The sequence below is a fragment of the Rhinopithecus roxellana genome, chromosome 17 (assembly GCF_007565055.1).
Source record: "Rhinopithecus roxellana isolate Shanxi Qingling chromosome 17, ASM756505v1, whole genome shotgun sequence".
Lineage (NCBI taxonomy): Eukaryota > Metazoa > Chordata > Mammalia > Primates > Cercopithecidae > Rhinopithecus > Rhinopithecus roxellana.
The window spans coordinates 79312949-79339939 of record NC_044565.1 but is presented as its reverse complement, the minus strand read 5'-3'; the positions used below and the strand labels follow the sequence as shown (position 1 = coordinate 79339939).

The 26991-nt window shown below is 40.3% G+C and overlaps 3 protein-coding genes across 5 annotated transcripts in view; 2 read left to right on the top strand and 1 right to left on the bottom strand.

Moving 5' to 3' along the window:
- CEBPZ (CCAAT enhancer binding protein zeta) overlaps positions 1-10305 on the top strand; it is a 28143-nt gene extending 17838 nt beyond the window's left edge. The window contains exons 12-16 of the mRNA XM_010373098.2: positions 212-408; positions 1167-1250; positions 8861-8919; positions 9001-9082; positions 9969-10305. Of these exons, the coding sequence (XP_010371400.2) occupies positions 212-408; positions 1167-1250; positions 8861-8919; positions 9001-9082; positions 9969-10105 (559 nt within the window). The 3' untranslated portion in view covers positions 10106-10305. The remainder of the gene's footprint in view (positions 1-211; positions 409-1166; positions 1251-8860; positions 8920-9000; positions 9083-9968) is intronic.
- CEBPZOS (CEBPZ opposite strand) lies at positions 9167-15276 on the bottom strand. 2 transcript variants are annotated; one of them, XM_030921232.1, is made up of 5 exons: positions 15228-15276; positions 12061-12176; positions 10776-10820; positions 10145-10229; positions 9167-10009 (listed from the first exon to the last, which is right to left on the bottom strand). In XM_030921232.1, the coding sequence occupies exons 2-4, from the start codon at positions 12173-12175 to the stop codon at positions 10147-10149; spliced, it is 243 nt and encodes an 80-aa protein (XP_030777092.1). In that variant the 5' UTR covers position 12176; positions 15228-15276; the 3' UTR covers positions 9167-10009; positions 10145-10146. The 2 variants fall into 2 exon arrangements, with proteins under 2 accessions (XP_030777092.1, XP_030777090.1); XM_030921230.1 differs by lacking the exon at positions 15228-15276 and adding an exon at positions 14399-14895.
- SULT6B1 (sulfotransferase family 6B member 1) overlaps positions 15156-26991 on the top strand; it is a 31067-nt gene continuing 19231 nt past the window's right edge. Inside the window, exons 1-3 of one of the 2 annotated variants that reach the window (XM_030921229.1) lie at positions 15156-15232; positions 25093-25198; positions 26172-26284. In XM_030921229.1, the coding sequence (XP_030777089.1) occupies positions 25114-25198; positions 26172-26284 (198 nt within the window). In that variant the 5' untranslated portion in view covers positions 15156-15232; positions 25093-25113. Of the gene's footprint in view, positions 15233-24999; positions 25199-26171; positions 26285-26991 lie in introns of those variants that run through there. The other variant, XM_030921228.1, reaches the window with a different exon arrangement.

Below are 26991 nucleotides of genomic sequence, written 5' to 3'. Positions count from 1 at the left end.
TATGACATAAAGGGGAAATGTATTCAAGTTTGGAAAGTGGATACAGTACTTTCATCTTTGACCTTTATAAAGCACTTTATTACTTACTCTAAGCAGTCTGCAAAGCTTTCTCCTTCTAAGTCATTTAATAGCCTACTGCCCTAGTAGTCAACAAAACACTACTTTAGAAAATACTGCCTCCTTTTGTATTACAAATTGTGTTTTTTTCCAGTAACGTGAAAAAGAGAACAAAAGGAGCTAAGGATAACACATTAGATGAAGATTCAGAAGGTAGTGATGGTGAACTTGGTAACCTGGATGACGATGAAGTTTCTTTAGGAAGTATGGATGATGAAGAATTTGCTGAAATTGATGAAGATGGAGGAACATTCATGGATGTGTTAGATGATGAAAGTGAAAGCGTTCCAGGTAAGCATTTTTTAAAATAAGACATAAACTGTATCTTCCTCACTTCCTCAGCCTTAAGTTATTCTGCTAAAGGTTTTTAATATAGCCCTATGTTCAAATTAATATTCATGTCAGCCAGAAACTTAAGTGGGACCTTTTCCCTTCTTATTTGGAGCTGAAGGGTTTTTATTGTGTGTTGTATGTGTTTTCTTTTAAGCAGCTTTTTGAGTTTTGAACTTTTACTTTAACCAGCAACTAGCTTCTCTGTACAATACATGTTGAGCTGAAATGCTGCCATTTTTTAATAGTAATTAGCAGTCTATAAAAGTTAACCAGTATTCATCATAGCCCAGCATAGATGAAGGTGAATATTTTATCTTGTTGTAAATTAGCAAGGAACACCCAGAATTGTCTCTGGACTATTGTCTGACCTTTCTGTCCTTTCACATACCTCCAGCATGCACATGCCTGCCTAACATTCTTCTACTTATTCTGAACCACAACAGAAGTTTCTTGTTTTAAGGGGTTTTGTATTGTTTGGTCTTATTAATGAAGCTATTTAGAAAATTTTGTACTTGCACAAAATATTATAACTATGCCAATTCTTAGAGTCTTGCTCTCAGTCTGTCCTCAAGACTATGCTAGTGGAATTATGAAACCCACATGGAATAGCAGTACAATGCCTTACGTTAGAATAAAGATTTTAGCATATCTTGGAATAATATTTTCCAGTCCTATTGTTTTTCAGTTGCTTAATAGCGAATTTTTTCATGTAACAGAACTTGAAGTTCACTCCAAAGTCAATACTAAGAGAAGCAAGAGAAAAGGTACAAATGATTTTGACTTTGCTGGCTCATTTCAAGGTAAGAAAATGCATTCAGTATCTTTTAAAAGCAGTATCCATGTGAAAGGTGTCATTATCATTTTGGGAAATTAACTCTCCTAAATTTGGTTAATAAAATCCAGGGGTGGGTGGGGGTTGTTTTTAAGAAAGGTGTTAAGTGGAAATTATTTTCCACATTTTGAATTGTTTCTTGCATTCAAATATCTCTAGATCATCTTTTCATTAATTTTTTTAAATTTTTTATCATTATTTCCATTGTTTTGGGGAAACAGGTAGGGTGTTTGGTTACATGGATAAGTTCTTTAGTGGCGATTTCTGAGATTTTGGTGCACCCATCACCCAAGCAGTACACTGCACCCAATGTGTACTCTTATCGCCTACTACCTCCCACTCTTCCCCCCAAGTCTCCAGAGTCCATTATGTCATTCTTAAGCCTTTGCATCGTCATTGCTTAGCTCCCATTTATAACTGAGAACATAGAATGTTTGGTTTTCCATTCCTGAATTACTTCGCTTAGAATAATGGTCTCCAGCTCTATTCAGGTTGCTACAAATGCCATTATTTCTCTCCTTTTCATGGATGAGTAGCATTCCATGGTATATGTATAGCACATTTTCTTTATCCACTCATTAGTTGATGGGCATTTAGGTTGGTTCCATATTTTTGCAATTGCAGATTGTGCTGCTATAAATGTGCATGTGTGTCTTTTTTATATAATGACTTATTTTCCTCTGGGTAGATACTCATTGGTGGGATTGCTAGGTCAAATGATAGTTCTACTTTCAGTTCTTTAAAGACTCTGCATACTGTTTACCATAGTGGTTGTACTAGTTTACATTCCCACCAGCAGTGAAAAAGTGTTCCCTTATTACCACATCCACGCCAACATCTGAAATTTTTTTTATTTTTAAATTACAGCCATTCTTGCAGGAGTAAGGTGGTATTGCACTGTGGCTTTGATTTGCATTTCCCTGATAATTTGGGATGTTGAGCATTTCTTCATATGTTTCTTGACCACTTGTATATTTTTTGAGAATTGTCTGTTCATATCCTTAGCCCACTTTTTGATGGGATTTTTTTCTTGCTGACTTTTTTGAGTTCTTGTAGATTCTGGACATTAGTCCTTTCTCGGATGCATAGTTTACAAAGATTTTCTCCCACTCTGTGGGTTGTCTGTTTACTCTGCTGGTTATTTCTTTTGCTGTGCAGAAGCTTTTTAGCTTAATTAAGTCCCATCTATTTGTTTTTGTTGCATTTGCATTTAGGTTCTTGGTCGTGAACTCTGCTTAAGCCAATGTCTAGAAGAGTTTTTCCAATGTTACCTTCTAGAATTTTTATAGTTTCAGGTCTTAGATTTAAGTCTTTGATCCATCTTGAGTTTTCTGCATAAGGTGAGAAATGAGGATCCAGTTTAATTCTCCTACATGTGGCTTGCCAGTTATCCCAGCACCATTGGTTGAATAGGGTGCCCTTTCCCCACTTCATGTTTTTGTTTGCTTTGTCGAAGATCAAATGGTTGTAAGTATTTGGCTTTATTTCTGGGTTCTCTATTCTGTTCCATTGGTCTACGTGCCTGTTTTTATACAAGTACCATGCAATTTTGGTAACAATAACCTAGTAGTATAGTTTGAAGTCAGGTAATGAGATGCCTCCAGATTTGTTCTTTTTGTTTAGTCTTGCTTGGCTATGCAGACTCTTATTTTGTTCCATATGAATTTCAGGATTGTTTTTTCTTAGTTCTGTGAAGAATGATGATGGCATTTTGATGGGAATTACATTAAATTTATAGATTGCTTTTGGCGGTATGGTCATTTTTACAATATTGATTCTACCCATCCATGAACATGGGATGTGTTTCCATTTGTGTGTGTCTCTATGGTGTCTTTCAGCAGTGTTTTGTAGTTTTCCTTTTAGAGATCTTTCACCTCCTTGATTAGGTATATTCCTAAGTATTATTATTATTTTTCTTTTGGCAGGTGTTGTAAGGAGGGTTGAGTAATTGATTTGATTCTCAGCTTGGTTGCTGTTGGTGTATAGCAGTGCTACTGATTTGCGTACATTGATTTTGTATCCTGAAACTCTGCTGAATTTATTTATCAGATCTAGGAGCTTTTTGGATGAGTCTTTAGGGTTTTCTAGGTATACTGTCATATCACTGGTGAATAGTGACAGTTTGACTTCGTCTTTACTGATATGAATGAATGCCATTTCTTTCTCTTGTCCAATTGCACTGGCTAGGATTTCCAGTACTATGTTGAATAGAAGCAGTGAAAGTGGGCATCCTTGTCTTTTTCCAGTTCTCAGGGGGAATGCTTTCAACTTTTCCCTGTTCAGTATAATGTTGGCTATGGGTTTATCATAGATGGCTTTCATTACTTTAAGGTATGTCCCTTCTGTGCCAATTTTGCTTAGGGTTTTAATCATAAAGGGATGCTTGATTTTGTCAAATGCTTTTTCTCCATCTATTGAGATGATCATATGATTTTTGAATTGTTTATGTGGTGTATCACATTTATTGACTTGCATATGTTAAACCAGTCCTGTATCCCTGGCATGAAACCCACTTCATCATGGTATATTATCTTTTTGATATGCTGTTGGATTCGGTTAGCTAGTATTTTGTTGAGGGTTTTTGCATCTGTGTCCATCGGGAATATTGGTCTGTAGTTTTCTTATGTCATTTCCTGATTTTGGAATTAGGGTGATATTGGCTTCATTGAATGATTTAGGGAGGATTCCCTCTTTCCCTATCTTTTGGAATAGTTTCAGTAGGATTGGTACCAATTCTTTGAATGTCTGATAGAATTCAGCTGTGAATCCATCTGGTCCTGGACTTTGTTTTGTTGGCAGTTTTTTTTATTACTGCTTCAATCATGCTACTTGTTATTGGTCCATTCAGAGTTTCTCTTTCTTTCTGGTTTAATCTAGAAGGGTTGTATATTTCCAGGAATTTATCCATTTTATCTCGGTTTTCTAGTTTGTGTGCATAAAGGTATTCATAGTAGCCTTGAATGATCTTTTGTATTTCTGTGGTATCAGTTGTTGTCTCTCCCATTTCATTTCTAATTGAGCTTATTCGGATCTTCTGTCTTCTTTTTTTGGTTAATCTTGCTAATGGTCTACCAATTTTCTTTATTTTTCCACAGAACCAGCTTTTTGTTTCATCTGTCTTTTGTAGTGTTTTTTCAGTTTTGTTTAGTTCTGCTCTGATCTTTATTTCTTTTCTTCCGCTGGGTTTGAGTTTGATTTGTTCTTGTTTCTCTAGTTCCTTGAGGCGTAAGCTTAGATTGTCTGTTTATGCTCTTTCAGACTTTTTGATGTAGACATTTAATGCTGTGAACTTACTAAAAGTAGTGCCACTTTTGCTGTATCCCAGAGGTTTTGATAGGTTGTGTCACTGTTATTCAGTTCAAAAAAATATTTTAATTTCCATCTTCATTTCATTGTTGACTCAAAGATCATTCGAGAGCAGATTATTAAATTTCCATGCATTTGTGTATAGTTTTGAGGGTTCCTTTTGGAGTTAATTTCCAATTGTATTCCACTGTGGTGTGAGAGGGTACTTGATACAATTTCAGTTTTTAAGTTTATTGAGACTTGTGGCCCACCATATGGTCTATCCTTGAGAATGCTCCATGTGCTGATGAAAATAATGTATATTCTGCAGTTTTTGGGTAGAATGTTTCGTAGGTATCTGTTAAGTCCATTTGTTCTAGGGTGTCGTTTAAGTCCATTGTTTCTTTGTTGACTCTGTCTTGAAGACCTGTCTAAGGCTGTCAGTGGAGTATTGAAGTCACCCACTATTATTGTGTTGCCATCTATCTAATTTCTTAGGTCTAATAGTAATGGTTTTATAAATTTGGGAGCTCTGGTGGTAGATGCATATATATTTAGAATTATGATATTTCTTGTTGGACTAATCATTTTAGTAGTATGTAATGTCCCTCTTTGTCTTTTTTTAGCTGTTGTTGCTTTAAAGTCTGTTTTGTCTGATACAAGAATAGCTACTCCTGCTTGCTTTTGGTTTCCATTTGCATGGAATATCTTTTCCCACCCCTTTAAGTTTATGTGAGTCATGTGTTAGGTGAGTCTCCTGAACACAGTAGATTCTTGGTTGGTGGTCCAATCTCACATTCTGTATCTTTTAAGAGGAGCATTTAGGCCATTTATATCCAACATTATTATTTGAGATGTGAGGTACTGTTCTATTCATCATGGTAGTTGTTGCTTGAATACTTTGATGTTGTTGTTTTTTCATTGTGTTATTTTATAGGCCCTTTGAGATTTATGTTTTAAGGAGGCTCTATTTTGGTGTACTTCAAGGTTTTGTTTCAAGATTTAGAATTCCTAGGCTGAGTGTAGTGGCTCACACCTGAAGTCCTAGCACTTTGGGAGGCCCAGGCAGGCATCACCTGAAGTCAGGAGATCAAGACCAGCCTGGCCAACATGGCAAAACCCCGTATCTACAAAAAATACAAAAATTAGCTGGGCATGTTGGTAAGCCCCTATAATCCCAGCTGCTCAGAAGGCTGAGGCACAAAAATCACTTGAACCCATTAGGCAGAGGTCGCACTGAGCCAAGATTGCACCACTGCACTCCAGCCTGGATGGCAGAGCAAGATTCCATCTCAAAAAAAAAAAAAAAGATTTAGAACTCCTTTCAGCATTTCTTGTAGTGCTGGCTTGGTAGTGGCGAATTCTCAGCATAGATCTCTCCTTCATTTATGAAGCTTAGTTTTGTTGGATACCAAATTCTTAGCTGATAATTATTTTGATTAAGGAGACTAAACACATTGCCACACGCTGTTCTGTCCATCCATGTGGGAGCTGCATGTTAGTCCTGTCCCCTTATCCACCATTTTCCTCCTCAGCACAGCAAGTCCACATGTTTGCCTCTTCTATGTTTTGTTCTCTCCAAGGCCCCAGCAGATTGGATGGTGCCCACTCATATTTGAATGCAGATCTTCCTTACCTAGTCCAGAGATTCACATGCTAATCTCTGCTCATTCATTTTTAAACCATTCAATTATAAAAGCCTTGGATTTTTCAGACACCTGTTATCTTTTTCTTTTCTCAACCATTATTCTTTGCCATTTGACCCTTGCAATAATCCATGCTCCTTTATTATGATACGAACTGTTCTTTCTGCTAATATATTCTTTAACATTTTTCAAAGTATATCTTCCAAGATTATGCTTCACAGTGTAACACTTACAAGGTGCTAATAAAAGAAAAAAGTGCTATATCAGGTAACAGTCTTAAGATTTTTGATAAAAATGTAGAAAGCACTATACATACTTTGCCTCAAGTGCCTCTCTGGCTTCTGCTTACTGCTAAATACTGATGACTAAAAATAGATCTGCAAAGTTAAAAATAATGTTTTAAAAAGTTTCATTTACATATTGGTAGTAGTCTTTCAGAGACTCGTGCCTACAAAATTTTATCAGCTCTTTCAGATACTGCTGTCAATTCCTTAGTCCCCTAATAACTAGATGATTTAACTGATATATATTTAAATTATAACATGTTATCTTCCAGATTTTGTCTTCCCTTGAGTATCTAAGATCCTGTTTTAATATTAGCATAAGATGAGATATAGGCAGTTTTTCTCAAGACCATCCCTCAGAAAAGAAGTGTTGCTTTACTTCAAGTTCTACTGAGCCTATTATTAAAAGATGCTGGTAAAAGGAATTTGAGGAGAAGAAAAAAAATTTTAATGTTAAAAAAGATGCTCCCTCAGCTTGTTTCAAATAGTAAAGTACTGTTTCAGAAGACGTTAGCCTGAAAGGATTTCAGATCTCAATTGATAATAGTTTTGGATGCAGATTAAAGAATACCCAGCAGAACTGATTGAAACAAAAAGAGGCAAGGAATTTTAAACAGATTTATTAATTGATTCAGATGTATTAATTTACTGATTGATCACCCTACATTTGCAAGTGTTAGAGTAGATATCCTTAAGAATAAACATACCTTATGGAAACTTTAATCAGCCTGGGCAACACAAGGAGATGCCATCTCTACAAAAAATCAAAAATGGCTGGGCGTGGTGGCTCACGTCTGTAATCCCAGCACTTTGTGGGGCAAGGCAGGTAGATCACAAGGTCAAGAGATCAAGACCATCCTGGCCAACATGATGAAACCCCATCTCTACTAAAAATACAAAAATTAGCTGGGCATGGTGGCACGCACTTGTAGGCCCAGCTACTTGGGAGGCTGAGGCAGGAGAATCGCTTGAACCCAGGAGGCAGAGGTTACAGTAAGCCGAGATCGTGCCCCTACACTCCAGCCTGGCAACAAAGTGAGACTCTGTCTCAAAAAAAAAAAAAAAAAAAAAAAAAAATCAAAAATTAGCCAGGCATGGTGTTGCACACTTGAGGCTGAAGTGGCAGCGAGGGCGGGATAAAAGAAACTAAGGAACCAGCACAGTACAGAAGTGCCTACTCTTTGAGGTCACAGAAGCATCGCTACAGGATGAATAAAACCCAAAAAAAACCTTCCTAATGCATGCAAATGTGTATTATACAGCTATCAAGTAACATCACCCAATAATAATGAAGATGAAATGCTTTAGAAACTATTTTATCAAAAGTGGCTCTGATACAAAGACTTGTACATCATTATTCATAGCGGCACTATTAATGCCAAAAAGTGGACACAACCTAAATGTCCATTAACTGATAAGTAAAATGTGGTATATCCATACAATGGAATATTATGTAGCCCACAACATGGCATGGAGTACTACAACATGGATGAGCCTCAAAAATGTTATGCTAAATGAAAAAAGCCAGATACAGGAAACCACATGTCATATGATCCCATTTATATGAAACAGCCAGAAAAGGCAAGTCATAGAAACAAGATAGATTGGAGGTGGGTTGGAGGACTACAAATGGCACCAAGAATCTTTTGAAGTTGATGGAAATGTTCTAAAATCAGACTGTGGTTGTGGCTGAACAAGTCTGTAAATTTACTAAAATGCATTAATACACTTAAATGCGTTAATACACATAACAGCTGAATGTTATTATGTGTATTTAGTAAAGCTGTTTTTAAAATATGGCTCTAGTACTGCTAGAGACATTGATATCAAAGATGCAGTGTTTTAATAATTGTTTCAGGAAAAGAGACTTTTCAGGAAAAGTTCATACTTTCAGTACTACAGGTAAGTGTTTTTTAAAGGAGAACCTCTTTCAGTGTTATAAACAGAACTTCATTTATAGCATAATAAACATACTTTCACTTTCCTTACACTCCAAAGAATAAGACCCCTGAACTAAATTTTATGTTTTGTCTTAAGTATTTCAAAACCCATTCATGTCAAACTGATAATTTTACTATTGCTTGATACTGTGTTATTTCCCTTATGGGTAAACTTCGATCACTGGCCAAATCTGAAAAGGACGACACTCTTGTCACCTGAACAGTTCTATTAGGATGTTGTTAGCTTTTTAAAAATATTATATACTAACTTAATTTAAATGCCAGCTACCTAAGGGTGCTAGAAGATTATTGCAATTGTGTTTTTACCCAAGTATAATTTTTAAAATAAAATCATGTTGCATTGCATTTTTTAAAAATCATTAGATTTATAATTGAATAATGTACACTTACAAATTTTTTTAGGGCCAAGAAAAAAGAAAAGAAACTTCAATGATTCCAGCCTATTTATATCTGCTGAAGAGGTAAGGCTAATGTACTGTTCTACGAGTCTAGCTATTCTACATTATTTTTAGTTTTCTAATAAATTTATCTTTTTGTTTAAGTTTGGCCATCTATTGGACGAAAATATGGGATCCAAGTTTGATAACATTGGCATGAATGCCATGGCTAACAAAGATAATGCAAGTAAGTAACTTAAATTTTTTTACTGATGTTTTAAAAATAGCTTTGGCTTAGAACTTCAGAAGATAGGAAATTTTTTTAATTTAATTTTTTTTTTTTTGAGACAGCGTCTTACTCCCTCGCCCAGGCTGGAATGCAGTGACATAATCTTGGCTCACTGCAACCTCCATCTCCCAGGTTCAAGCAGTTCTCCTGCCTCAGCCTCCCAAGTAGCTGGGATTACAGGCATGCACCACCATGCCCAGCTAATTTTTGTATTTTTAGTAGAGAGGGGGTTTCACCATGTTGGCCAGGCTGGTCTCGAACTCCTGACCTCAAGTGACCCGCCCACCTTGGCCTCCCAAAGTGCTGAGATTACTGGCGTGAGCCACCGTGCCTGGTTGATAGGTATATTTTTGAAAGACCTTTTCATGGTACTTTACAACCTGGAAGGAATGGCTTTATCTTCTCTCAGGAGAACATATAAGATTAACAAGTATATACAGCAAAAAAAAAAAAAAAAACTTGCAGACTACAAAAATTACTTTTTTTTTAGGGAAGTGGGCCATTTTTATATAGCATGAGTTTGCTAAGTAACTTTACATGTTTATAGACATTTTAATTATTTCTGATATTGATTGTTGCTGGTTTTTATTTCACCAGTAAAAGTGCTTGGGGAAAGAAGATCTTTAGAGCATTTGTTTCTTTTCCTTCCTTAGTCATTTCTTTATGAAACATTAATCTTTGACAATAAATATGAGAAGAAAAGCAACAAACAAGCAGTGGGTTTGTATAGTGGGTGAGAAACAGCAGGCCAAGGCAGGCTAGAAGTTCCTGTGACTCAGCAGCATGTTCTGTGGGACCGCCAATTTACAGTGTGGTAGTACACTCATCTTTTCTTCTCCCAAAGGTCTCAAACAGCTTAGATGGGAGGCTGAACGTGATGACTGGCTACACAACAGAGATGTAAAAAGTATCATCAAGAAAAAGAAACATTTTAAAAAGAGGATTAAAACCACTCAAAAAACTAAAAAGCAAAGGAAATGAGAGTTATTAATGTAAATTATAAATTGAAATTCTACTTACATCTAATTTTTGCTGTTCAACCATGTTTTTTGATCTAGCTCTCTGATTCCATACATTCCAGACTTCTCAGTGGATTTGTAATAAACTATAAATAAAAATAGCTCTCATTTATAAAGTCATGTGGAAACATTGTTAAAATTAAACATATTGAAAAAAAAAAACTTCTTTTTCCATATTGCTACATAACAAAATGAAAAAGAAGACAGTAGGATTATAGACTTCACATATAAGCCCTGGCGTCTCTGATCATTGTAATGAGCACTATTTCATGTAACTACATGATGTCATCTTGTTCAGTCTTTATCTACTTGACAGAGAAAGAGACAGCTCCAGGAAGTTAGCAAACCTGAGATGAAACTGATCTTTTAAAACCAAACGTTTAAACTGTGGTTTGATTCTATCACCTCATATATGAATGATTCCAGAGTTTACATTCTTAACCACTAGAAGAATTCAGAAACTAGCCCATTACCTAATTTTCTCACTAGTGTAGATGAGAATTTAGTCTCAGAAGAACTAAAATAGATGTGAATAGTATTGTTAGAAATCCCTTGTAAAGAAATTACTACATAATTTATAGGTTACCTGAAGAAGTTGTTTTATACTTATTTTTACTTAAGGAAAAACATACCTTCCAAGATGAAGGGATATTTCTTGCTCATTGTTTGCCTGAAATCTGATGGAAAAAAGGATGTCTTGAAATTAGATATGAACAGAAATTCATTATTAACACATACAGCCACAATTTAATGCTAGCTTTAGGGTCCATATGATGGGAACCATATAGATTAGAAATTGGTTTTACGGTCCTTCTGGTAATCCAGGAACGATCTCCTTTTGTTTTTGTTTTTTTGAGACAGGATCTCTCTCCCTGTTGCCCAGGCTGTAGTACAGTGGCACAATCACAGCCCACCACTGCCTAGACCTCCCTGGGTGGGGCTCAAGCGAGCCCCCTACCTCAGCCAAGGTCAGATAGCTGGGACGGGGCTCAAGGGAGCCTCCTGCCTCAACCTCCTGAGTAGCTGGGATTACAGGAACACACCACCATACCCAGTCTTTTTTTTTTTCCCCCCTTAAGATACAGGGTCTTGCTATGTTGCCCAGACAGGGCTCAAGCAGTCCTTCCACCTTGACCTCTCAAAGTGCTAGAATTACAAGCGTGAGCCACCACACCCAGCCATGACCAGTTTTTAAAATTCATCCCAAGCTTTAATTTGCTTTTAAATACTGTTGGGATATTTTCTTTATACCCTTTCTTAAAGTTGAAAAGAAAAGATTTTGTGAGTATCCAGTAGCATTTTGGTACAGCGTTGCAACAAAGTATGCTGAGGAAGACTATGTGACAAGTTTCAAAGATAGCTATCATGCCAGGACTATTCCTTGTTTTAGGGAAAAATCACTTCCTAATTTAAAAAGTTGAGGGCTCTAATATACAATTTCCCCAAGAAAAATGTTAAAGCACTTTCAGCCATAGCATGTGAAAGTCTTTTAGTGCCCACTGTTGATGCCTAGGAAGAATACTATAGCCTGAGAAAACTGGTTACTCCGAGAAAACAGCAGTAACCAGTTACTTTCTTAGTCTACCAAACAATGAAGTGTAATGGGCAGGCTAAGTTTCCTCCATCTGTGCTTCCAAACTAAGCCCGACCAAGGACACTTGCTCTACCCTCCCCAATAGTAAAACCCATGGAGGTATGAAATTTTTTCCTTAGCCTACAAACAAAATTTTTAAGGGAGAAGTGAGAGTCATCTAGTCTACAATAATGAATACTTTGATTCCTGTTATGCCCATAAAAATGTCTAATATCGAATCTGAAGAACCAATTCCTCCAAAAATGCCATTGCCATTTAACACATAAAATGGATTAGCAAAACTATACCCCTTCAGAAAGCATTAATTTCTGAATTATGATTACCTTGGCTTGTGTGCATCTTGCTAAACAAAAAATATGCTCCAAAAACGCCTACAAGTTCAGCTACCAAAATTCCTTTAAAGATCTTCTTTGCTAGTGGTTCCAAAGTACGGGCCATCCTAAATTTAACAATAACAGATATGTGTAAACCTGAATGAGCATATTTAAACTACTATTATCATTTCTCTAATAACTCAAATTCATTCCCACAATTTGAATGGCTTATCTGTATGGGAATAAGACTCCAATACTATGGTATACTTTTTTGGTTTAGGCAAACATACCTAGTTTTCAAACAAAACATACCTAGTTTTCAAACTCCATGCCTAAGGGGCATGATGAACCAAAGACAAAATTGGATAAAGCACACAGGAAAGATAAAATGCAAGAAAGCATTGTAAAAAACAATTTACAGAACTAAAATTTTTTAACTGTGTAGGAAAACAGAATGGGGAAGATAGGTTAATTTTTTTAGCTGCACTGGGAATTAAGAAATAATCTAAATGGACACAATATGTGAACAGCTCTTTGTAAAGTGCCCTACAAAAGTAAGATTTTTCTGAAGAGGTTCTACATTTTCTAGGGCTGGAGTTCTTCATTTATTAATACAACATATACTAATATGTACTATTATATATACTATATATGTATATTATAGATAGCATATATATACTATATACTGATATATACTAATAATACAACATAAACTGTGCTATAGTTCAGGCATTTGGAGTGCAGTAGCACAATCTCACCTCACTGGGTTCAAACAATTCTCCCACCTCAGCCTCCTGAGCAGCTGGGACCACTAGCATGCCTGGCTATTTTTTTTTATATTTTTAGTAGACACAGGGTCTCACCATGTTGCCCAGGTTGGTCTCAAACCCCTGAGCTCAAGCAATCCGCCCACCTCAGTCTCCCAAAGTGCTGGGATTACAGGCGTGAGCCAGTAATCTGCCCTTCAGCAGACACTCTCGGTAATTTTTATACAAATGGGGGCAGGGGGTGGAAACTGATTGGGTGATGAACCAGTAAGAGGCAAAACTACAGACCAGTTAGATCTTGATTGTCTTCCTTTAAAAGCTAATCAAGAAAACAGGTTTGTGTCATTATTCTTTTTCAAATTAAAGTAAAAGATAACAAGATAAGAAAATAGAATATAAGACTCTTACTGAATAAATTAATGTAAACCCAAGTTTTTAGCCAGACTCCTTATAACCTCAAAGTCCAGAAGAGGAGAACCACTCGTTTTTCATCTCAGATGTTTCTATTGTCCTGTGTGTGCTCCTTTGTCCTCAGTCCCAGCTCGCTGCCATCAGGTGTTCACTCCATTCACTTCCCACCCCTTTTCAATGCCTGAGGGTGGGTGTAATCAAATAACCTTCCTTTTTTTTGTAGGATTATTCTGCTAATATCTTACCAGGTGGCCCTCCCCACCACCCCCCAAATTCCCTCATTTTGATAATGTGATCACCCTGGAGACCAAAAGATTAAAACTTTACTATTCTTATTTAAAATAAATGAAGCAAAGAAATTTACAAAGGAAGGAATTCGTATACAACCAAGAGGCAGATGACTGGTGGGAAGGGACAGTTGTTTTGCTCCATTCACTACAATGCTGTACATGACTGACAGAAAATAAGTCATGCTCAATACAGAGGCCTCTATTGAGGTTATTTTTTATTTTTTTGGAGACACAGTCTCGGTCTGTTGCCCAAGCTGGAGTGCAGTAGCGTTGGCCAGGATGATTTCGATCTCCTAACCACGTGATCCGCCCGCCTAGGCCTCCCAAAGTGCTAGAGGGTTATTTTTGATGTTCCAGGGATGAACAAAGACTGCCTGCAGCCAGTTCCATTATTCAAGGAATCGAAGTAAAATTTTGTTTTATGAGAGGGTGATGATAAGAAAGTCCATTTGGGGCCGGGCGCGGTGGCTCACGCCTGTAATCCCAGCACTTTGGGAGGCCAAGGGGGGCGGATCACGAGGTTAGGAGATCGAAATCATCCTGGCCAACACGGTGAAACCCCGTCTCTACCAAAAAATACAAAAAATTAGCCGGGCGTGGTGGCGGGGGCCTGTAGTCCCAGCTACTCGGAAGGCTGAGGCAGGAGAATGGCGTGAACCCGGGAGGCGGAGCTTGCAGTGAGCTGAGATCTCGCCGCTGCACTCCAGCCTAGGCGGCAGAGCAAGACTCCGTCTCAAAAAAAAAAAAAAAAAAGAAAGTCCATTTGTAGGCCAGGGTTAAAAGGAAAGAAAATAAGTCCGAATAATACTGTACAGCTGCCTTGGTGTACAGTGGTGAGCGTAGCTGCCTCCAAGTAATACCGTACAACAAAGTATTTACCTTTCTAAAAATATATATAGTTTTGCACTCCGAGGCTGCCGGCTTCAGGAGGCCGATGATAAAACTTCAAGTTCCTTTGCTACAGACCACCAGGGCACACCTGTCCACCCACAACAAAGTGACGTTTACTAGCTGCGGCAAGGGAGACACGGCAGAGGAGCGTCTGCCTTCTCAGCACAGGGACAGGCATCATTCCGGGAAGGAGTTTAGGTGAAGTTTAACACGAAGCCGCCTCTGAAAGATTCGGCGCAGGGCTGTGTGTCATGTAGTTAACATCACACGGGGCTGAGAAGCCGACTCGGGGATACCAGCTCAAGCCAAATGTGCAATGCTGGGTCAGAAGCCCCTTATCCGGGGCTGCTTCCCTGTGCGGGGCGGCCTCCCAGCTTAGCGTCTGCAGGCAACGCGGTTTCAAGCAGCAACGTCTCTCCCTGTCTAGCTGTGCAGAGAGCTTTTCAGCAGAGGCAGAGAGCTGTCTCAGGCTGGCCGCCTCCGCGCCCCCAGCTCCTGCCTCGGTCCCCACCCAGCTCCCGCTTCCCCCGGTTCCCCAGTGCCCTCAGCTGCCCTCGGCGCTCCCCTAGCCCGCGAAACGCTCGGCCCGGGCCTGCAGGCGATACGCGCGGACACGCACAGAGCACTGCCCGGCCGCCAGGCCACGGTCGCCAGCGACCCGGAAACACTCGCCTCCAGTGAACTGAGGCAGTGACACCTGTCTTCTACATGCCCCCAGAACTGTGACGAGGCCCCACGCAGAAGCCCGCCCCACTCTCGTCGCACTGGGGACCCCGATATCCGACCGCCGATGGGGAGCCACTCGCAGCAGTCCCACCTGAGGTACGTTCAAGGAGGTCTGCGCATGCGCAAGGCTTGGCGACGCTCCACCCCTTCCGTTGTCGGCTCCGCCTCCACATTCGTAATTACCATTAATTGTACTCTGACGGCGACCCGAACCTGACTGCCCGCCATATACATTATTTTACGGAATATTCGCAATAACACATGCAACACGTGCTGAGTGTATCTCATTTCACACAGAAAACAAGAGGTTTACACTGCCCACAATCGCACCCTTAATATAAAACAGAATTCACACTTGAACCTAGGACACTGACGCCGGATAGTTTCTGTTGGGTCGTTTTTCTAACACTCCGGAACTTAAGGTGTGACTAATCTCGGATGGAGCACCAACATAAACATCGTCTGTAAAACTTGTTAGAAATGTAGAACTAAGCAGCACGCGATGGGTCACAGGGTCACAGCTACAATCCCAGCACTTTGGAAGGAGGAGATGGGCGGATCAGGAGACCAACACCATCTAGGACTAACTTTGTGAAACCCCATGTCTACTAAAAATAAATAGCCGGGCATAGTGGTATGCGCTTGTAGTCCCAGCTACTCGGGAGGCTGAGGCAGGAGAATCGCTTGAACTTGGGAGGCGGAGGTTGCGATGAGCCGAGATCGCGCCACTGCACTCCAGCCTGGACGACAGAGTGAGACTCCGTCTCAAAAAAAAAAGAAAAGAAAAAGAAATGCAGAACTACTGAATCTGAAACTGCATTTTAGCCAGATCCGTAAAGAATTCTTTTGCAAAGTAACACTTGAAGAGAAGACGCAAAGGGGACAAGGAAACAGAGAAGAGAAAAAGAATATAAAAGTATATTGACGTACTATGTGCAAGACAAAGCCTGAAACACCCAAAATAGACCCAGATCTACCTTCATCGAAGTTCTAGTCTACTTAGGGGTATTTACCACAAATAACTGATGAAAAGTACACAATGATAAGGGCCTTACTTCTAATCCGAGGAATCTGTAAAGATTTTAGAGAAGGGGTGACAGCTGGAGCTAACTCTGTCCATGCCAAGTAAAGGAAGTGCTTCTGCAAGGTGTTCTGTGATTGCCCTAATTTTCCTATTTAACACCCGCCCTCCCACAGTCCAGCCCATGTGGTTCATCTGTGTAACTAAAGCATCATAAATTGTGAAAAATGTGAATGTGTAAACTATATTGATTTAAAGCATGTCATTGTTACTCAAGATGACTCAGATCTACATAGATCCAGAACTCTAACCTCTTCCACTATATCAACCTCTCTAGTATCCTCTTAAAGTCTGGGCTTTTCACATTCTCTTGATCTCTCTCCTCTATAGAGACTGTCTCTGGCTTGAACCTCGATTCTATTTAACAATATACATTTGACTTTCTCTCAAACTTCTTTCAGAAGCTCCCTTTCTGCATTATGTTGCTTTTTATTTTGTCTGTTACTGTTTTCACTGTCATTAACTATTTTTCTCAAAACTTTCAGCACTCTACCCCTATACCACCGAAGTTCCCTTTTCCCCTCCAACTGACACATTCACAATCTTTTTTCTTTTTCTTCTTTTCCTAATCATCTGCTTCTTGTTTCTTCTTCTTCTTCAGGGTCTTGCTCTGTCACCAGGCTGGAGTGCAGTGGCACAATCATAGCTCACTACAGCCTTGACCTCCCAGGCTCAAGTAATCCTACCCCCGCCCCCAGCCTCCCAAGTAACTGGGACTACAGACATTCACCACCACACTGGGCTAATTAAAAAAAAAAAAAAACAATTTTTGTAGAGACAGGGTTTCCCTGTGTTGCCCAGGCTAGTCTCCAACTTCTGGGCTCAAGTGATCCTCCCTCCTTGGCCTCCCAAGTGTTAGAAATACAGCTGTGAGCCACTGTGTCTGCCCTTCTTCTTCTTCTTTTTTTTTATTATTTGAGATGGAGTCTCGCTCTGTTGCCCAGGCTGTAGTGCAGTGGCTCAATCTTGGCTCACTGCAACCTCTGCCTCCGGAGTTCAAGCGATTCTCCTGCCTCAGCCTCCCGAGTAGCTGGGACTACAGGCACATGCCACCACGCCTGGCTAATTTTTTGTATTTTTAGTAGAGATGGGGTTTCACCATGTTAGCCAGGATGGTCTCGATCTCCTGACCTCATGATCCTCCCTCCTTGACCTCCCAAAGTGCTGGGATTACAGGCGTGAGCCACCATGCCCAGCCTGCCCCTCTTCTTTTTAAAAAAGGAAAAAAAAAAAATAGTCAAGTACAGTAATGAGAAGGGGGAAGGAGTAAGTACATCCACAATCTTTAAAGATTCATCCACAATAAATATTTTCTTATTAAAAGTATCCACCATGACTTCCATGAAACACTTTGTTAAAAATCATTTAAGATACTATGCCTTGAGCTTCCAGGCCTGTCTTTGTCCACTTCGGCTGCTATAACCAAATGCCATAAACTGATGGCTTATAATCAACAGAAATTTGTTTCTTATGATTCTAAAGACTGGGAAGTCCAAAATCAGGGTGCCACAAGATTCAACATCTGGTAAAGACCAACTTTCTGGTTTTTGAGATGGTGCCTTCTCACTGTGTCCTCACATGGTACAAGGGGCAAGGGCCTCTCTGGTGCCTCTTTTAAAACACTAATCCTTGGCCAGGCAAGTGGCTCACACCCGTAATCCCAACACTTTGGGAGGCCAAGGTAGTGGGCTCACCTGAGGTCAGGAGTTTGAGACCAGTCCAGACAACATGGTGAAACCCCATCTCTACTAAAACCATAAAAATTAGCTGGGCGTGGTGGCACACACCTGTAGTCCCAGCTACGCAGGAGGCTGAGGCAGGAGAATTGCTTGAACTCAGGAGGCAGAAGTTGCAGCCTGGACGACATAGTGAGACTCCATCTCAAAATAAATAAATAAATATAAGGACACTAATACCATTCATGAGAGCAGAGCCCTCATGACCTAATCACTTCCCAAAGGCCCTGCCTCCTAATGCCATCACTGGGGATTTCAACATATGAATTTAGGGAGGACAAAAACTTTCAGACCATATAGCAAGGCTCCACTACATTGGTTTGAAGTGCCAGAATATCAGTGTTAAAAGCACCAGGATGACAAAACAAGATGAAAAAGCCACTGGGGCTGGGTGCAGTGGCTCACACCTGTAATCTCAGCACTTTGGGAGGCCAAGGCGGGCAGATCACCTGAGGTCAGGAGTTGGAGACCAGCCTGGCCAACAAGGAGAAACCCCATCTCTACTAAAAATACAAAAATTAGCTGGGTGAGGTGGAGCACGCCAGTAATCCCAACTATTTGGAAGGCTGAGGCAGGAGAATTGCTCGAACCCAGGAGGCAGAGGTTGCAGTGAGCCAAGATCACACCACTGCACTCCAGCCTGGGTGACAGAATGGGACTCCATCTCAAAAAAGGAAGGAAGGAAGGAAGGAAGGGAGGGAGGGAGGGAGGGAGGGAGGGAGGGAGGAAGGAGAAAGAAGAAAAGAAAAGGTCGTTGGAATGGTTCAGACTGAAAAAAGAAGAGGGGGAAAAAGCTTAAAGAAATGATAACAAGTTTTACCAACTTGGGCCTGGCAGAGTGGCTCCTGCAAAGAACAGTGGCAAGAAGAAAATGGACCATTCTGCCATCAATGATGTGATGACCCGAGAATACACCGACATTCACAAGCACGTGTATGGAGTGGGCTTCAAGAAGTATGTCCCTCAGACACTCGAAGAGATCTGAAAATTTTGCCATGAAGGAGATGGGGACTCCAGATGTGTGCATTGATACCAGGCTCAATAAAGTTGTCTTTGCCAAAGGAATAAGGAATGTCCCATACCGTATCCACTTGCAGTTGTCCAGAGGATGTAATGAGGATGAAGATTCACCAAATAAGCTCTGTACTTTGATTACCTATTACCTGTTACGACTTTCAAAAATCTACAGACAGTCGATCAGGCATGGTGGCTCATGCCTGTAACTCTAGCACTTTGGGAAGCCAAGACGGGCGGATCACCTGAGGTCAGGAGTTCAAGACCAGCTTGGCCTATATGGTGAAACCCCATCTCTACTAAAAATACAAAAAATTAGCCAAGATCACACCACTGCACTCCAGCCTGAGTGACAGAGAAAGGCTTTGTCTTGGAAAAAAAATCTACAGACAGTCAATGTGGATGAGAACTAACCACTGGATATTGAACTACATCAAATATAATTATAAAATTGCCTTCACAAAAAAAGGAAAAACAGAAATTGTAAGAAAGACTAAAATAATTGTATAGAAATGTTATGATTTCTGCAGGAAAATATATATAAACTAATAACAGTATTGCACAAAGCTTGACATCTCCATAAATATTTCTTATACACTCTGAACCACACTATAGATTTCACAAACACATTTTGAGATAAGACACATTTTGGCCACAAGTTTAGAGCAGGAAAAGTGTAGACTCCAGCAGAAACTTTTACCAAGGGTCCTTGAGCAACAGTGCCTTCCTGGTCCTAGCCTGGTTTACTAATTCTGACAGAGGAATGCAAATGACTAGAAAGATGTACTAGTTCTCTCCAAAGCACAGAAGCAGGCTAAAATCCCAGTCTTCTGTAGTGGCCTTAGGGACCTCCACTTTAACGAATATGTACTAGGTTTGCTGTACATTCTCCCATCTTCACCTTAAAGCCTAGACATTTCTTTCCACATTTTCTCCTCCTCCTCCTCCTCCTCCTCCTCCTCCTCCTCCTCCTCCTCCTCCTCCTCCTCCTCCTCCTCCTCCTCCTCCTCCTCCTCCTCCTCCTTCTTCTTCTTCTTCTTCTTCTTCTTCTTCTTCTTCTTCTTCTTCTTCTTCTTCTTCTTCTTCTTCTTCTTCTTCTGTATATGTCTATAGACTGGAAAAAACAAAGGAAAAGAAGGTAAGAGGGCATGGTGTCTTTAATGCCAAAGAAATAAACTTCATTTTATTATTATTATTTTTTGAGACAGAGTCTCACTCTATCACCCAGGCTGGAGTGCAGTGACACAATCTCAGCTCACTACAACCACTGCCTCCCGGGTTCAAGCGATTCTCATGCCTTGACCTCCCAGGTAGTGGGGACTACAGGCATGCACCACCACACTTGGCTAATTTTTTTTTTTTTTTTTTTTTTTTTTTTTTTTTTTTAGTAGAGACAGAGTTTTACCATATTGGCCAGGCTGGTCTCAAACTCCTGAGCTCAAGCAATCTGCCTGCCTCAGTCTCCTGAAGTGCTGGTATTACAGGCATGAGCCACTACACCCAGCCAGAAAGAAGCTTGAAATAAGCCTCCCATGCAGCTGTCTCTGGGGCATGAGCCAGGCCACAGCTGGCAAAGCCTGACAGGTCAGCAGTAATTTATCTCCAATATGGGTAAGACACAAGGAGCTGAATAGGAAGCTAGGACTTCATATAACATGAGACCCACTGGCACTCATAGGTATGACAGTACAAATATATCACACGATACAGATTATTCTGTAATTATTCATGCTGTTTCCCTCCATTATGCTTTCCAGACAACTGAGTGTTGAGTATGTAGAATTGTAAGGTTAACAGGTTGACCTAAGCCTAGGCAAACTAAGAATCAGAGTTCACATTACCAATCCCAAAGAGCCTCCTAAATCCTCCTATAATTACAGGCATTAGTGTCGGAACAAGATCCAACCCATTGTCTTTTTAAGTGTTTTACTCACTAAGAAGCAAGCCAACAACAACCATGTTTGAATCAACGTCTTAAATTCTACCTGACCAGAGGGAAACAGACTCTTTGTAATATAAGGATAATCTCACTAAGCAGATTGGCAAGGAGTTCAGTCCTGCTCCTCTTTTCTTTTTTGGGGAGGGAAAATCTTAAATATACCTTCGCAACTACAGCTAATATCGCATTATTATGTAAGGCAAGAAGGCCGTCAAGTAGGAGTGATGTATAGAAATATAAAAATACTAAGATATTCTGATTTTACCTTTTCACATACTGCTTCTTTAAAAAATAAATATTCACCTACATAATGAAACCCGGATACCAGTGCCTAGCTAGGAACCCTCTCTGGTCAGTTCTTTTCCCTCTGTAAAATGGAGATAAAAAACTACTCTCACACATCCACCACCTGCCTCTCACTTTCTGTTGACATAGAGAATTTCCTCAATTCCAAGATGTACTTGTTTCCATATGTTTACATTTCAGAAATAGGAATGCATCTTACAATTGATATACATATATATATATATACACACACACAAACACAGAGAGAGAGAGAGAATATAGTGTTTGTACCAAAATGCTGTTATTAAATAAAATGTTTTAGTGATGCAGGTTTTTTCTTGGCTGCTTAGCCAGCCAGAAACCTCTAAGACTGGCAACACCCCTGCCCAGGCCCTGGGCCCACTATAGGAGGCACCCAGCCCACCCAGCTGCACTTCGCTTGCGCTCCCACCCAGATCCAGTGCTTGCGGCGGGATCCACACTCAGCCCGCAGCTGGGCCAGCCATGCCACAACCTGCTTCCACCTTGGGCAATGGTGTCTGGATGAGGAGAACATGGTGACACTCAAACAGGGATGTCAGCAACCCCAACCCCCAGAGGGGGTGTTACAGCATGCGAACAGCTCTTTTAGTCCCATTGCCCCACTCCAGCCTGCTGCTCCTGGGCTGGCCTGGCCCTGCCACTCCTTCCTTCATGTGGGGTGGCTGCCCTACACCAGTGGAGGGCAGGGGATACAGTATTACAGTTTTCTTCATACCCACCTTCAGGCTAAGGAGGACTAGCTGCCTTAGGTCGGTGGACCACCCTCTTCGAGTCCTCTCTCTGCTGAGAGCTGTTCCGTTGCTCAATAAAACTCTTCTTTGCCCTTCTCACTCTTCAGTTTACAGCATAACCTCATTCTTCTTGGATGCTGGACAAGAACTTGGGATCCTCCAAATGTGGGAACAAAAAAGGCTGTAACACTGTGGCCCTCCACCTGCTGCTCGTGCCTGCAGCCACCCCACACAATGGAAAGCAGCAGCCAGGCTGGGCCAGCCCTGGAGCCATGGGCCTGAGTAGGCAGGGGACTGAATGAGCTGTAACACAGGCAGGCTGAGGCACCAGGCCAAGCCGGGCCCAGGCGGGGATGTGCCATCCTGTGTCACTAGAACCCAGGATATTTATTGCCCTTGTGGTCATAAAAATCTGTCTCTGCAGAAAATAAGATTTTTTTTTTTTTTTTTTTTTTTTTTGCAGTGAAAAATTCCCATGACCTTGTTTCTCATAGCAGGTAAAGAAGCACCAAAGAATTCACTGGCACTAACAATTAAACCTGTGCCCTCTGAGATCTCATGGTAAGTGTCTTTCTGCCTGAACTTAGCTCTACTGCCTGCATTCCAATCCTAGCCCTTCCAAAGCCTGACTCTGCACTACCAGGAACCTCAGCTTTTAAAATATTTTTTAATCACTCAGTTTCTTTTCCTGCCCTCTTACCCCTCCATTCCCTCCCTCTCAAGACATTCTCCTCTGACAATGCATGTTTATCTAATTGTTTTCTTGGTTAAAAAATTCCAGAAGCTAATCTTGAAACAAACCAGATGCAGAGCCCCAACTGCAGAATCCTCGTGCTTAAGGGGAGTTGCAACATTTTCTCCACTGCCTTTGGGCTGAAATCAAGATAATGCCAACCAGACCTCCAAACAGGCAATTACCCAAGATAGCCATTGAAACAAGACATACAGACCCTGCATCCTGTACCACTCCCACATGTCTGCCATGCATTTCCCCCTTAAAAAACCTATGGTCAATATTAAAATTTAAGGTGGTACTTTAGAACACTAGTTCACCATCTTCTCTGTTTGCTGGCTCTCTGAATAAAACCTGCTTTTTCTCCCACCAACCCTCACCTCTTGTTCTCTAGAAGTCACTTAGCCCCTGTGGCCTCAATTAACCTAACTGCAAAAGGTAGCAAAGCAACACCAGTTTCATAAGGCTGTTAGGAAATTACATCAAATCATTCCTGTAATCTTAGCAATTTGGAAGGGGATGTGGTACATGCAAGTACTCAATAATGTTAGCTATCCTTTTAACTGATACATGAATGATGGTACAGCCAGGTAACTAAGCATAACTAGAAGTCATCTTCTTAACTGGTTAACATTGGTTAAGAGAAAGGTAAATACAGTGAAAAAAAATTACCTTTGGAAAATGGAAGAAGGGTAAGAAGAAAGATGTGGGGAAGAGAATGGGAGAGAAATAAGAAGAAATATATAGTCTATGTTTATAGATATTTGACTTATCAAGAGGCCAAAGCGTAAGTTTTGACCCAGAAAATGTACCAGATAGGATATAGGCTAAACTGCTATAACTTTTGAGTAATTATAATTGTAATTGTTGAGACTCCAATAATTCAGTGGCTCAAACAAGATGAACAATTACGCTCTTTCACATACGGGTCAGAAGGAGGCTTGTTATACAGTGTAAGTCGTGGGAGGGTGGCTCTGTTTCTCAAGGCCATCTGGTGAGCCAGGTTTCCTCAGTGCTGCTTTCCTCCGAATTAGCAAATCTGACTTGCCAACACAGTATCTGCCTTCCAGGTATGGGGAAGGGACTAAAGAAGATTGGAGAGCCATCAACTTCCTGTTTTAGCCACAGGGCCACACCAAGCCGCTGGGAGATGGGAAGTATGAGCCAACTTATCCAAAGGAAAAAGACAGCTACAGAAAGACTCTACCCTAGGAAATGTGCCAGGAAGAAGCAACTTCCCCAGCATGCACATTAAGAGACACAATGACATAGTCTGACCTTCTGGGGGCGCTACACTAGAAAAGGGAAGAAAGCCTCAGATGGGCCTGCGTACAGCTTCCTAAACACACTGCACGTGCTCACTTCCCGAGGGTAAGGAGAGCAGCCCACTCTAAGGGAAGAATCATGGGAAAGGGGTGTGAGATACCAGAAGTGGGCCAGCCTGTGAAGGCCTAGCATCAAGGTTAAACATTGCACTTGCTCTTCAAGTCACCCACTTGGGTCTCTTCTAAGTGTACTTTCCTTTCTTTCCTGCTCTAAAGCTTTTAGTAAACTTCCACTCCTGCTCTGAAACTTGTGTCAGTCTCTTTTTCTGCCTTATACCCTCAGTCAGTTCTTTCTTCTGAGGAGGCAAGAATTGAGGTTGCTGCAGACCCATATGGGATAACTCAGATACATTTCCACTGTTAACAATTTTACATAAACTTTTAGAGATATATTATCATTAGCTCAGAGTAACACAACTAGTAAATGGTAGAGTCAAGGTTCAAACTCAGGTCTTTAGACTTGTAAATCTATTGAGCCAGTAAATGAGAGTGCCCGAGACTGCCCCCAAATTTGGTCTCTTTTCCACCCCACCAAATTACCTCACAATCCCATTGCTTCCTTTCACACCACATAGGATATGTGTAAAAATGTATCAACCCAGGAGAGAACTGAGATTTCATTCTGTGAATTTCTAATAGAAAAATTGCGTGCCTGATTCAATACCTATTTGTTAGATATTTAATATATATTTTCTTCTATTAGGATATCCCATTCTTACTTTCACTGGGCAGATTGCCTAAATGGTTATGTAATCAACCCTTGGGGTAATATTCCCTGATCATCAGCCTGTTTTGCACCTGTGGTTTAGCTTTTGCCAGGAGGATATGCAAAAGTTGAGGGAGGGTGGATGAGAATTAAATGATTTCTTTTTCATGTGCCTGGGAGGAGCCCTTTATTCCAGCCCCTGCCCAACTCCATTAAAAGCAATCACTCCCCCTGGACAGCCACAGAGCAGGTTCATTTGCAGGGAGCTACCATGGCTGATAAATCCAAATTTATTGAGTACATTGATGAAGCTTTAGAAAAATCTAAAGAAACTGCACTTTCTCACTTATTTTTCACCTACCAGGGGATTCCTTACCCCATCACCATGTGCACCTCAGAAACTTTCCAAGCGCTGGACACATTCGAAGCCAGACATGATGACATCGTGCTAGCATCTTATCCAAAGTGTGGTAAGTAACAAGTCGTTTCCTACAAGCACACTTCTCATAGTGAGTAGGTTGGGGAGGGTGTGAGACAAAGGTGGGACGAAGGCGGTTCCTCATTGCAGGAATCTGACTGAGCGTCAGTGAGGAGGAGGGCCACCATGGTTAAGTACGTAGGTTATATAATCAGTACATAGAATTGCTAGATTAAAAAACCCCAGTGTCTGAAGGAAGAGCTCTGTGCGGAAAGGCCATTATGGAGGATGGAGAGCGGAAGGGGATGGTTGACGGGCCTGGAAGGGAGTTGCATGAATGTGGGAAAGTTCAGTTGGCAAGGAGCAGTGACAGTAGCAGTGATTTTGTCTTGATTTCTGGCTGGACAAAAGCACAGCCACTTCTATACTTTACATGATGATTTCCATGTTACAAATTATTTTTCAGGATCAAATACTGCTCCGTCAGTTTCTCCAATCACTTTTACAAAGATCCTTCATCAATGGAAAATAAAACTTGAAGAATCTAAATTATCCTGCTTTCTACCATTTCCTTTTGATTCTTTTTACTGTTGTTTATTAAAGCTAACCTCATTTAATATGTTTTTTCTTAACTGATGCTGTGTTTTCATAAAATCAAAATTATAGATTCCTGTAGAAAATACATATTAATTTAATGTAAAATAATATAAATAACTTATAATAAACTTTCTATAACATAACATTGTTCTATAAGAAACATATTCTAGATTCAAAATGAAGCATTGTCCCTTGTTAAAGGAGACATCTGAGAAATAAGTTGAATTTTATACTAATTATAGGTAAATGCTGTTTTCCATCAAACCATTTCTTTCCATAGTCCAAGTTATTTCAAACACAGAAGACCTAAATATACACATCAGGGAATGGTTGTAGATTTTAGTTTTTATCATGTATATGCTAAAGTAACGTGCTTTTGTTACATCAAGACTCCGTAATGAGTTTTTATTCTCTGATTTTTCTGATAGGTTCAAACTGGATTCTCCACATTGTCCATGAATTAATATTTGCTGTTTCTAAAAAAAAGTATGAATATCCAGAATTCCCAGTTCTTGAATGTGGGGATTCAGATAAATATCAGGTTAGTACAAACAGCCTTTAACTTTACAGCAAATTATCATAGAAAGATTTCTTCCAGTTTGGGGATTCTTTAGTTTTCAGTTTAGAAAGTGCGATACTAATAATTATCACAATTTGCTCTGTGCCTACCATATCCTCAGCACTGTTCAGGTATCATCTCATTTTTTGCAAAAGAACCTTATTACCATTTCACAAAAGATAGAACTGCTAGGGACTTGCCCAATGTCAAGGGACTAATAAATGATAGAGCCAAGATTTGAACCCGTTTTCTAGTTTGAGCTTTTAACAACTATACTGTATAGCCAGCCTGTTTTTTGTTCTTTTTATTTTAAGTAGGGGAAAAGTAAGCTGAGAAACCTCAGGAAATGAACAGAAAAGCCTCATCTCTGAAGACATGGACCTGTGCAGGATGGTAGTAGGAATCACCAGTCTTTTCCTAGTAAGGCATGATTTTTTTTTTTTTTTTGAAATGGAGTCTCACTTCATTGCCCAGGCTGTAGTGCAGTGGTATGATCATGGCTCACTGCAGCCTTGACCTCCTGGGCTCAAGTGATCCTCCTGCTTCACTCTACTGAGTAGTTGGGACTACAGGCACATGCCAGTACACCTGGCTAATTTTTTAAAATTTTTTTTGTAGAGACAGGGTTTCATTTCGTTGCCAGGCTGGTAATGAACTCCTGGGCTCAAGTGATCCTCCCACTTTGGCCT

Bases quoted from the DNA above. Each gene is read 5' to 3' on its own strand.
- CEBPZOS (XM_030921232.1), bottom strand. From the start codon at position 12,175: ATGGCCCGTACTTTGGAACCACTAGCAAAGAAGATCTTTAAAGGAATT. The intron at 10,821-12,060 runs GTAATCATAATT...TTTTTCCATCAG, and splicing joins CAAGATGCACACAAGCCAAG to ATTTCAGGCAAACAATGAGC. The intron at 10,230-10,775 runs GTATGTTTTTCC...TTTTATTTATAG, and splicing joins ATATCCCTTCATCTTGGAAG to TTTATTACAAATCCACTGAG.